The 12,962-nt window shown below is 40.2% G+C and overlaps 2 protein-coding genes across 10 annotated transcripts in view; one reads left to right on the top strand and one right to left on the bottom strand.

Moving 5' to 3' along the window:
• Nucleotides 1–2,718: 2,718 nt before the first annotated feature.
• LOC108272444 (hydroxycarboxylic acid receptor 2-like) lies at nucleotides 2,719–3,654 on the bottom strand. The gene has a single exon (XM_017480862.3). It carries the CDS (start codon nucleotides 3,607–3,609, stop codon nucleotides 2,719–2,721), a length of 891 nt encoding a protein of 296 aa, XP_017336351.3. The 5' UTR covers nucleotides 3,610–3,654.
• A 4,976-nt stretch (nucleotides 3,655–8,630) lies between these two features.
• Nucleotides 8,631–12,962, top strand: part of rbfox2 (RNA binding fox-1 homolog 2) — a 72,872-nt gene continuing 68,540 nt past the window's right edge. For 4 of the 9 annotated variants that reach the window (XR_006983409.2, XR_006983410.2, XM_017481811.3 and 1 more), the window contains exon 1: nucleotides 8,632–9,812. Coding sequence is in view for 6 of the 9 variants with exons in the window: in XM_017481811.3 (XP_017337300.1) it covers nucleotides 9,552–9,812 (261 nt within the window). In the remaining 3 variants the exon portion in view is untranslated. Of the gene's footprint in view, nucleotides 9,813–12,962 lie in introns of all 9 variants that reach the window. The other 5 variants (XR_001814196.2, XM_017481804.3, XM_017481807.3 and 2 more) reach the window with 5 other exon arrangements.

Genomic DNA, 12,962 nt, shown 5'->3' with positions numbered 1-12,962 from the left:
TTGACTTCTGCTTTGCGTCGGTCACATGGGTTCTAGTACAGGGAGGAATGCTATTGAGTTATGAGCCAACATCAACAGGAGCTGAAGCTGGAGCTATGGATATACAGGTGCCACCTGAAAGCTATGCATTTCTGCTTTTTCAGCGAAAGCAGCACTTGGACGAGACTTGAGTAAAATTCGGCCGGTAGAAAAAGTCCATTCAGGTTGCAGGAAGTGAATAGAAGTATATTTGCTTCCAGTAGTAGTTACTTCACTATGTGTCAGCTTCATCTTAGTGAACATTGACCTGTGAGTCATGAACCTTGTTCTTGTGACCACAATAGAAATCAAGTGAGCGGGTCTTTCTTCTTCTAGGTTGCTAAACAAATAGATAAGCTGCTGATTAATTAGTAGTCACACCAGACGTTCTTCCTCGTATTGTCTCCCCAATTTGGTCCCACCCACTATCTTCCGAAACACATGAAAGCCAGCCAGCTGCATCTTTCCCAACTTCTGCTCATGCTGCATTACAGGAAAGCGCTATCTACCCTCTTCCACATGCATGAGCTCACAGACACCCACGATTGGCTAATGTCGCTGTGATTGACATGAGATGAAGATGAGACGACGCTGGACATCTTCCTCTCTGATTTTTAAAATCTTTTACTAGGGTTTTCGTGGTAAACTTCTGTTTTCACTGTCTACTAGGATTTTCTTGTTCGCAATGCTGGCACCTTTGCATGGGAACATAAGAAATTGTATTTTGTAATGTAGTTGTTTAGGATTAAATAAATTCAATGGCATAAATAACTTTAAACTCGGGACACTTGGATGCGTTTTCTATCAGATATGGACAGACGGTAGATGCTTCCAACGTCCAACAAAGAGAAGAAAATATATTTAATTGTATTTATTTAAATTGGTCTTTTCAAACACACAGTTGTCCTGTTTTTAAGGCAAAACAGTTTGACTTGTATCAATATATGTTTTAATATAATTCATGATCCAATATGATCCAATAGGCCTGCTATTTTTTTCTTGCTTGCATTTAGATGTCATTTAAAAACACCTAAACCACTTGTGTTGTCCACGTTTAACTAATAGTAATGCAAGAATTAGTGTCAGCTGGCTGCGTTTGGGACCAAATATAATGCAACTTTTACCGCTGTCCCCAGGGGACATGATTACTTTACACACATCTAATGACGGGGAGAAATTCTGATGTTACAGAGATGAATGTAAATCAAAATTCATTCAATATCTTTCCTTTTTGTTTAGATTATAACTGTGTGTCATGTGGCAACTGCACAATTTAAGCATACGCAATCTGTTTTGATGTTTTGAAAGGTTATTTGTACTCCAGGTATAGGCTACACAAGTTATATTTCAAGAACAATTAGACACAGTAATTATTTATGAAATTTGTTATTGCGTTACTGTTCATAACATAAATTAAATTGTACACTGCAAAAGAAAAGTGTCTTTTTTTATTTTTTGAAAAACATTCTACATTCTTCTGTGTTCTCCATGACATTAAGTAAAAAAAATTATATACATATATATATAAGGTGCAAAATACCAACATTCAGAAAAGACAAATTATAAATAATTCTCCACTTGCTGTAATTTTGCCTGTTGATATTGCCAAGACACGACTAATTATTTTTCAGCTGTAATTAAGCAGGTAGCACCACATATTTACACAATCACCAGCTTTCTCCACCTGTGTTGCCACCTCCTAATTAATCCCCAGATGTTTTCATTAACAGCCTAATTAGAGCTGGTTTTATGTTAACGAATATATGGCATCATCGTGGAGAAACGGGGAAAATGTCAGTGTGGAGAATGGAAACGTAACGAAAGGATGTCAGTAAATCTCAGAATTAAAACCAAGGTATGTTCTTATATATATGTTTTATCTTGTATACAAATCGGTTTGTAGATGTAGTTCATGTATATGATTGCTTTAAGTGTTCAGAGTGAGTACGGATCTTCATGTCTGTCTTCTAGTCATGTTCTCGTTTATACATAATGTACAGTATTATCAATATATCATCATGCATAAAATATGGGCTCTTCTAGCAATATCTGAAGATGAGAAGTTGTTTCCTGAGTAAAAATGTTTTAGTGGAACGCATTAAACTGAATTACATAATGTTGCTCAGGAATAATGCAGTAACATAAATTCTGCAAAATGATTTATCCTAACGGTAGAATAAAGACGTTACTGAGTTCCTGGACGCCTTCTGTGCTAAATGTCAAATAGATCCTGGAGCCATATGTTTAAAATACGAGGTCTCGTCTATGATTCCATAATCGCACACTTAACTAGAACTTTGTGGTATATAGAGTAAGGGCAAGCAAAGTGAAAACAGTTATAATGTTCTGACTACATTCCGCCATAGTAGTCCCTAGATCATTCCTTCTGTGATTTACTTTGTCTAAAAATATGCTGTAAGATGTTTAAAACAGGCTTTCTATCTTTTTAAGAGATAAAAATAAGAGAACGTATATATTTCTATATTGTTTTGATGATTGTCTTGAGCATCAAATTTACGCAAAATCTTTTTTTCTGATGTAAATGTCAGACATCGAATCATAAACTGATTCTCAATCTGAATCACCAACTGTGGAACTCCAGGATTAATTCTTTAGGCAGGTAGATTAGAATAATAACTCTAAAATATCAATCTAATCTCTTGATTGTAAATTCTAGAGAGTTGACATTAACAGTTTTTTTTACGCACTGATGTCGACTGGTTTCTTTGCGGGTACCTTCAGACAGGAGTAGTTGTTCAGCCTGTCCATCTTGGAGATGTAAAGTATCAGCTCAATGGTGCTGCTCAAGTCCATGATGGAGAAGACAGAGACACTGATTTGGCAGTTCAGCTGGACGAACGTGTAAGTGGAGGCAAATGGCATGAGCGCCACGGGCGGCAAATAGTTGACCACGATGATAGCCAGCAGGATGACCACCATTTTAAAGGCTTTCTTCTTCACAGGGTGCATGACCTCTTTGCCGGCAACACTCCTGCGCAACACCCAGATGATAGACAGGTTGCAGAAGACCATGATGAAGAAGGCAGAAACGATGAGACCGCTGAACACCTCGGTCACACTCAGTACTCCCAGAATGCTCTTAGTGAGCGCATAGACCAAGAGCAGCGCCCATACGAATGCTGAGATGCCCGTCCGCATGCGGTTATCGTGGCTGTTTATGAACACGATGGGGTGCACAACGGCGATGTACCTGTCCAAGCAGATGCAGGTAAGGAACAGCGGTGCCATATCTTTCATGCCATAGGCAAACCGCTGTAAATACCAGACACCCCAATGGTTCAGGTACAGCCGGTTCAGCAGTTCCACAGGCGTCATCAGGCAGAAGAAGCCGTCCAGTGCGGCAAGGTTGAAAATAAAGACGTCGGATGTGGAGCCTTCACTTTTGCGCGTTGTGATGTGCCACATCACCAGTATGTTGGTGGGGAAGCCCAAGGCCAGGTTGAAAACTTTGACAGTGTAGTAAAAGACGAAGGCATATGGAGCCACGGCACATTTGTCGTACTGGTACCACAGCGGTTGATGCCAGCCAAGAGGTGTTATGTTTGGGGGTAGTTCAGAGGTGTTATCCATCTCACTGTTAATGAGACCTAAAAAGGAAAGACAGATTTTGGGTTGGATTTTGAACCTTTTATCAATGCAATCCATTTTACGCCATAATTAACCATATCATCAAGTGTTACATAAAATCGACTAAAAAGGGTTTGCAACAAAGGTACTTTGGATCACTCACCACCCTCAAACACCAAACTGCTCTTGCCACAGAAGCTTGAATCGTCCTATTGTATTCTTTCCACACCACACCTTGACCTTTCCTCTATTAACACCTTCTCATCTGGGGCACCCAAGTACAAGCACATCCTAGCGGGAGACCAAGTCACGGCATTTTGGTCAGGACCAATCAGTGAAGCAAGATGGTGGCCAACGATGCTACGCCAGCCTGATTGGTCAGAGTCGTAAGAGGACGTGTTAATTTGGACGGTCTTTAGGTAAAGATGCCCCATAATGGGAGGGAACGTTCGGTACCAGTGATGCAACTGTGAGGAGACAGCAGAACTTTGAGTAAACAAATGATGCAAGGCTGAAATGAGTAAATCTAATGTAACATATTACAAACGCATGTTTCTGGCAGTCAGCAGATTCCGAGCTGGAGTTGTGCTGCTGAATGAGGCAGTGAATGGACAGAAGGAAGGCATTAGACTATTGAGTTTTTCACTAATTTCCCTAAACAAAAAAAATGACATGTCAAACAGTGAGTTTCATAACTTTCACTCGATTTTAGATAAAAACTAATGTGGTGAAATCCTATGAATATTAATATGAAGTGATAAATATGGATGCATACAACAGGGTGCCAAAGTACACTACAAAGGTTTTTGAAAACCAAATATAAAGGTTTACTCATTTGATACCACCCATAAGGAGGTCCATCCATCCATCCATTTTCTCTACCGCTTATGGAAACCTGGAACCTATCCCAAGGCCATAAGGAGGTTGTTATGATTGTAATACTATACCGTGAAATAACAACACATACACATGTAACTCATGTCTGATCTAGATGTGATCTTGTTTGAGAAATATATTGACACAAAATTAGATTAACTTACAAAATAAAATCAGTTCTTAGTGGTGAAAAATAGACTTTTGGACCCCAGGGCATTTTAACAAGAAGAGTCACTGACAGGGTTTGAACATGAGGCCACGTTTTATACTGACTCATCTAATGTCTCCTTTGGTTACACTAAATTCAATCTAGAACACTTATATGTTCTTTGGTTTTCCGCTTAGGATGCTCAGAACCAATAACTATACAAAATCCACTTGAAGAATCCTTTTTATAATAGTGTAGATTGTCTCAGCCCTGTACGTTGTACACTATATGCGTGTTTTCTTAGCTTAACAGACTACATGTTTAACAATAAACTAAACTAATATAGAATTCTAAATGGAACAGCATTTTTACTTTGAAAATTACGTTACAATGCTTGCAATTGATTAGGGAAGATAGTATGGCAGTCCATCCAACCCATCTATCAGTTATGCTCTCCATGCGTGGACGTGGTCATTAGCGGTTAAGCTCACAATGTTCTCCCAAACTGAAGGCAAAACCTGACATACTTGCACCACTCGAGGCCCATTTACAGCATTTTATGTGAAATTCTGTGTGTTTTTGTGCCCTAGGGTGTTGATCTCATCTCAACTGCCATTTCTGCAGTTTTCAGGCCTGCTTCTTCCCAGCAGTGCTTATGCCTGCACAGCTACGTGTGAGTCCTTGACTTCATCATTTTCCCCCCATATTAAATTTCACCAAGCACTGTGTGTGGCCATCTGGGGAGCAATGTTCAGCCTCTGCTTGATTAAAAACTTTAAGAGCTACGATTCCACATGGATAAAATGTATTGCAGTTTGTCAGGCCACCCGCATAGCCATCATGTCTTTCTGGACTATCCATGTTTTCAAGGCTTGGGGCTTATAAACACATACTGACCTTTGCACAAGTATTCAACCTGGAATTGAAATGGATTTAATAGGGATTTTATGTCATGATTGGTGGTTTTTCAACTAATTAGGTGAGTTCTAATGGCGACTGGTAAATACTTATACAAACACAACTTTGAAGTATTTATATTTGTACATATTTTTGCAGTGAGTTTTTTCCCCCTCATTTTTCCCCCCGGTATTTATTTAGATTCATGATATAAAATCCCAATATAAGACTAGCACTACAAAATCTGGAAAGGCGATGTAAGCCACTGTAGATGATGGTATTGGTACCTCGCCTGAAAAAGATGTCTTTGTGTTTTTTGATTGGTGAAACGATTCGCAATCTTTCCATCCAGGCTTTCATGATGGACTTGCACTTGACCGGCCTGATTTTCTGTCTCTTTGGGGTTTGAGAAATGTCCTGCTAAACAAGCCGATGACTCGGTTCAGGATCAGTTCAGTTAAAAAAAACAAACAAACAAAAACCACAATATTAAGAAATACAGTTATATTGTAACTAAAAATGCAGCTCAGACTACTTTAATTCTAAGTGTTTTTTTTTTTTTAATTTATTTATTAGTAGTAGGTCTGTACTTACTAACTACTAGATAAGACAGAGGTACTTATCATAGGAAATGATGCACAGAGAACGTTAATTATGCCATATCTAGACTCCTTGTCCCTCAAGGCAATTGACTGCGTTAAGAATTTAGGGATTGTGTTTGACAGTGATCTCAGTTTTAAAAATCATATTAGAAATGTTTGTAAAACAGCATATTATCACCTTCGTAATGTCTCTGAAATATGTGATATTCTCTCCCCCCACAGATAGTGAGAAACTAATAGATGCATTTGTTACATCTAGACTCGACTACTGCAACAGTGTTTTGGTTGGCTTAACAAAGAGCTCCATTACGAAGAGTTCAGAATGCAGCTGCAAGAATGCTGACACGTACTAGACTGAAGAATCATATCACTCCGGCACTTAAATCATTTCACTGGCTACCTGTGTCTTACAGAATTGATTTTAAAATCCTGTTGTTCATTTTCAAATGTCTTCATGGTGGTGTTCCTACATACCTTTGTAATATGCTCACTAAAATATACTCCTGCTAGATCACTTAGGTCATCCAACTGCAGCCTGCTGGTTGTACTCAAAACACGGCTGAAAAGCAGGGAGTCTGACTTTAGTCACTATGGGCCTATGCTGTGGAAGTGTCTCCCTGGCAACCTACATGCAGTTGATTCAATTAGCACTTTTAAAAAGTATCTTAAAGTGCATTTGTTCACTGGGGCCTTTCCGCAAACCAGTTCATTTTCCATACTTGATTTTATTTGTATTATTTGATTTATTCTATTTCATTTGCTTAGGCTTTTATTTCTTATATTTATTTTTTAAAAAAATTCTTACTACTGATTTTATTTTCTTGTAACTACTGTATGTCTTCTGTAAAGCACTTTGTAAATATTGCTTTAAGAAGTGCTATATAAATAAAGCTTTACTTACTTACTGTACATAAATGACTTCATGTACACTACACTGCTCTCAAAAGGAAAATTTAATGACCCACTGCTTTTCCCCAAAGTGGACACAGAAACAGGAAGTGAGACGGCTCTCGTTTTTTTTTAAATGAAAAAAAAAAAGAAAAAAAAAAGCTTTGAACTGTTAAACAGGCCTAAAGTAAAATACATGACGTCCATTGTGTGGTTTTCTAAGGTATGGACAGTTACATGAAATGACCGCCTGGGGGCGAGCGAAACCTACACCAGAAACAGTTTTCCAACCACTGCAGTCTTTCACTGATTCACACACACACACACACACACACACACACACACACAAACAGAATATGCAGCCTAAACACTGTAGCCTATTATTATGCACAAAAATGTAACTGGAAACAGAGCAAACAGTATTTATCTTCTTATTTCCTGGGGCAAGGCTACACAGCAACATGTCATGTGCTGAAAATGTATGAGGTCAGGTTTCATATCTAGGCCTAATGAACTGGCATGACAGTCGTGTGCCTTGGTCCTTGTTGTGAAACATATCAGTCTTGGACTTGCGTGGCAAGCCTGCATTTGTTTATATACAGGTAAACGTATACATCTATAGCTAGGAAATATAGATAGAAAAACATTTCCTGGTGAATATTTCTATAAAAATGACATAGAATGAAATTAATTTAATGTAGAATAGACTGACTGTGATCTATCTATCTATCTATCTATCTATCTATCTATCTATCTATCTATCTATCTATCTAGCAACATGACACCACAAATAAACTTCCTGATATCAACAATGATAAATATATAAATGTGTTTATTATTTATCATTATTTATCTTTCATAAATGAATGCTGTTGTGTCATAGGCTATAGGTTGCCAGCAGAAACTAAATAAAAGTAGAATAAATATATATATTCTGAAATACCATACCTTCCTATCTATCTATCTATCTATCTATCTATCTATCTATCTATCTATCTATCTATTATTCTGTATCTTTTCTGAATGAACGTCAATGTGTCCTGTAGTTTTACCTGCACAAATCAAACGTAAAATAAATAAATATATATCATAATATAACATATCTATCTATCTATTTATCTATCTATCCATTATTTAGTATTCTGTATCTTTTCTAGATGAATGCCGTTGTGTTGTATAGGTTTCCCTGCACAAATTAAATGTAAAAAATAAATAAATAAGTAAAATTAAAAAATAAAATAAAAATGAAGACAGTAGACTAATATAGCCCGCCCCCACACACACACACACACACACACACACACACACACAAACACACGTGTGTATATGTACATTTGAAGGTTGCTCGTCCCACTGATTTGTTCCAGGGTAAAAATCTGACGCAGTCCAGAGGAGAAGCACTGCAGAGAGCAGAGCAGCGGCGGCACTGTGGTGTAGCTGGGGGCAGCGCGCGCAGAGAGGGAGAGACGGGAGGGGGGTTTCCACTGTAACGAGAGCGCGCGCGCGCGCGGGGGGAGAGAGAGAGAGCGCGAGCGAGAGAGAGAGAGAGCGAGCGAGAGAGAGAGAGAGAGAGAGAGAGAGAGAGAGAGAGCGAGCGCGAGGGAGGGGGGAGGAGGAGGAGGAGGAGGAGGACGCGGTTTCCTCTCCGCACGCGCCGCAGGAACACAGCGAACCGACTGGGAGGGAAAGCGCAAGCGGACGGAGAGAAAGGAAACCGAGCAGCGCGAGCAGCACTCCGACTCCTTTTGTTTGATTGAAAAGCGGTGGATCGGAGGAGCCCAAAACGATGAACCAGCGAGCTCGGACGCGTCCTCGTGATCTTTAAGAGCAGGGTTTTTGTGTTTCTGTCTCTCTCTCTGTGTGTGTGTGTGTGTGTGTGTGTGTGTGTGTGCTCGCAGGCTAATTTTTTTTTGTAGGATTAGGAGGAGGACGTTGAGGGGGGAAAAAAAAATTCGCCCTTCCTTTGAGGTAGGATATGGAGCATAGCATTTAGCCTCCATACTCCTCACTCCACGAGCCAATTTCCAGCCGAAAACACGCGTCTTTTCCTTCGCGTTTGTTTTACCACCATTGTTTGTTTGTTTATGATATTTTCTCGGCACTTTGCTCCTTTTTATCCGCAGAGGGGGTGTTTTTCCCCCCTCTTCCCGTGGCGCATGCTACAGTATATTTTGCAATCAGTCTCTTGCACTCTAGTGCGTTTTAGGCCTTGTGTAGCAGATTGGACTCCAATGTAACATTAAATCCGCAGCCGCGCTCATGTACGCGTTCATTATCGCACCGTAGATCCAATCCGACTGGAAATACGCTCTTCACCGACCGGGTTTAAAGCACAAGCGTCGGATACAATCGGATTGATAATAATAATAATAATAATAATAATTGTTACAAAAAAACAACAGTTATTTAGTAGCGCGCTGATAGGGGTTTAAAGGCGCGTGAGCGTGATTGTGTGAATAACATAATAATAATAATAATAATAATAAGTGGAAGAAGAAGCGAGCACAAGGGGAAAGGACGTCGACGCGTTTTCAATGTTAATGTCGACCGACGTTGCGTCCATCATGCTGCCCGTTAGTCGGGGACTGATGGAGCGGGACAGCAGGGACTTGGAGGCGAACGCCAACCAGAACCCGCAGGCGCAGAACCAGAGCGCGAGCCCAAACCCGGTGCGGGGGATGAAGCGTGGAGACCCGGAGCCTGACGGGCACGGAGCGGCTGCAGCTCCGCTCGGGGACTCGGTAGGGGCCGAGTGTAAGAGACCCCGCATGGAGGGCGGAGGGGACATGAGCCAGGTAAGAACACAAAGACTTCTTCACACACTCCCCAATGATCCAGATCATACGTTCTAGTGTAAATTATTATTTTTAAAAACCAACCAAAAAAAAAAAAAAAAACCCTTGCATGCCTTTTAATACTATGTAGCTTTCACCTGGAAGTCTGTACCATAGACATGTATAAAAGATTTAAGATGTAAGGTACATAATTAACCTTTAACCCTGCAAAAGGGTACTCCTTGTTGTTCGAATGGTTCCCTTAAGTGTACACCTTTTAATTATGTGTGATATCTTTTCCATAAAAAGGTGCATCTAGTATAGTATTCCTTTAAAAAAAATTAAAGTAAGAATAATACCTTGCAAAGAAAAGCTTTGCACCTTTCTGGGTTAATAAAAACAAAGCGACTTTTCTCCAAGAGTGTGTGGTTATGTGTGACGTATTTATGAAGGAAAAAAAAAAAATTGTACAGATTGCAGTGCGTTGTGTTTTCTTACTGTATAGGTTGGGATCTGTAGCTGCATTCACATGCTGCATGTAATGTAAATGAAGACGGGCCAATATGTAACCGTGGCACATTCGAGGTTCGCAAACGCACACCGAGCGAGCGAGCGAGGGAGGGAGGGAGGGAGGGGAAAAAGGGTACTGTAGGCTACACCATTCACGGTACCGTTGCTTGTCGCTGGAGGGGGGTACCATCAAGCGTAGATCTTTTTTAGTACCTTCCCCGTATATGTTTTACCTAGAAAGGATGCATATCATGTACACTGTTAACACATTTCCAGGTTTAGGATACATATTAAAGGTACAAATGATAGCGGTACCAGCTTGTGTAGAGCCCTGCAACGCAGGGTTTGTTATTAGAGAAGGTTCCAATTTGAACGCCTGTAGAAAACTAGAACCGTTATCCGTCCCTTTGAGGAACCTGTCGTCTAAGAATGTATGGATAGACGATATGGAAAAAGTGTCATGATGTGATGCAGTACAATATGTATCATGATATCTAGGCTTGTTTGATTCAATAATAAAATAAGAAAAGAATAGTAGTTTATGGTTCAAGGTACTTTATACTGCAGTGCTGTTGAATTCTGATTGGTCAGAAGGTGGAATTTTTTTGTGTGTAATTTTTCACTTTATTTAAATATTTTTATTTTTATTATTATTTTTTTTTGAGAGGCTGGTAAGGAACCTGAGGACATTTAATCTTTTCAGTATTAGCGATATTTTATTGCAGCGCTCCCCCACCTCTATATATAATATTGTATTATGTCATTGTTTTGCTCTGACATAATTCATCACCATATCAATACCGTATTGTCCTTCTGTCCGTCCCCTTTTGTTCCATATGGACTTACTCATGCTAAATAAACAGTGTCTGGAAAACCAAACAGTACGTAGCATGTGTGCTCATCTTAAATAAGCAACCCGAATTCTGCACCAGCACTCCTGAGGATTAAAACCGCTCGTATATTATCATTCCTCCTGGTTGTCTTTGTCTCCTCAGCATTCTGCCACGTGTGTGATCGGATTTATTTATTTATTTATTAATTTTTAAACAGCACATCCTATTCATACATGCCTAGAGAGGTTTTCTCTATGCCGCTTGTAGTTGTATAAGAACATGCAGTGAACATGGAAGAACCTTCAAATCTGTTACACATCTGTATGTGTTTGTGTGTGAGCAGAGGAGTAGGGGGAGGGGATCGGGAAAGAATGACGGGAGGAACGAGGAAGGGGATGGGGCGGGGGGGTGTTGTGGGGGTGGTTTGGGAGACCCGAGGCCGGATGTTGAGCACCGTTTCCAGACGTTCCATCTAGTGTCATCACGTTGTCTGCTCTTAAACTTCAAACTCAAGCAGACAGTGACAATTAGTCATTCTGGCTACCTTAGATAGCCTCGGCCTGTGGTGTTTTTCCTTCAGCCTTTATGTCTTAACGTCTTCCATCTGCATGAGTATTAGAGGACGTCTCGCGCCAAAGTGCTCCTCTGCCGATGCATTATTTAGTTTCCCTTCCCCTCATCTGTCTGACTTCAAACGCTTCTCCCGTCCCCTCCTCCTTCAGGCCAGGGCCTTTGGGTAATTGAGCCTGAGTGTGTGTGTGTGTGTGTGTGTGTGTGTGTGTGTGTGAGTGAGAGAGCATGAGCTGTGCTATCTAATGTCTGTCTATGTCCTGGCTTAATGCCGTTAAGCCAGGATATAGGTCCTCCAAACTGAAGTGAGAACCGTAAAGGTTCTCCAAACTGTAGTGAGACACACTGCTGGTAATACACTCAATGCAGGGCAGATGGACAGGGGTGAGATGTATGTGTGATTGCGTGTTGAGGTGGAAAGGGAACATGGGGGAGGGGGTTGCCGCGGCTCTGCAGCCCAAAAATGGTATTGATCTGCACTCAGATGGCCGTCTGGAAACCTGCCTGCAGAGGAGAGAGAGAGAGAGAGAGAGAGAGAGAGAGAGAGAGGGTGAATTACTGCTAGATAGAAAAAAAACCTGGGAGTTTGAGAATGAGTCATTTTACGCATTAGAAGGAGAGACAGGGAGCGAGAGAGAGATCGAGGGAGGGCTGGTGAAGTGGAGAATGAAACCTCTTACTCCACACAGATGTCAGGCCCTTTTGCACTGACATCACTAACATCCAGTAAATCCTCCTGAGTGAAATATGCTGAACAAAAGTGCTGAAAAATACCGCTTGCACCACAATATCACTTTTTTTTTCCTGTCTGGATTCCTTTTCACAGAAGTAGAAAAAAAAAAACTTGAATCATTAACCGTCCAGAGAACCCTCGAGGAACCTATTGTCTAAATTTGTATGTAAATGTGTTATATGGCAGAAGTATCGCATCATTTGACACTTTTATTATGTACAACACTGAGGTTTGCTAATAAAACCAATAGTGTGACATTTTAAAAATTGAATTCCAATGAGGTTTTTTTTTTTTTTTTTTTCTTCTTAAAAACAATTTTACTATCTAATCAAGTGCTTCTTTCTGTCGGTAATAAACAACAACAACAACAAATCATATTTCATTGTAAACATGGGAACAAAAGATATAGAAAAAAAAAATAGTTTTTTGTGGGGGAGGGGCGGCAACTCCATTTTGTTTCATTTGGACATCCGTTAAATAAACAGTATCGTGAAGCAAACGGTACACAGCATATGTGCGCATCTT

This window comes from Ictalurus punctatus, chromosome 12, assembly GCF_001660625.3.
Source record: "Ictalurus punctatus breed USDA103 chromosome 12, Coco_2.0, whole genome shotgun sequence".
NCBI lineage: Eukaryota > Metazoa > Chordata > Actinopteri > Siluriformes > Ictaluridae > Ictalurus > Ictalurus punctatus.
The sequence above is the reverse complement of the archived record's forward strand: the minus strand, read 5'-3'. Positions and strand labels throughout refer to the sequence as shown.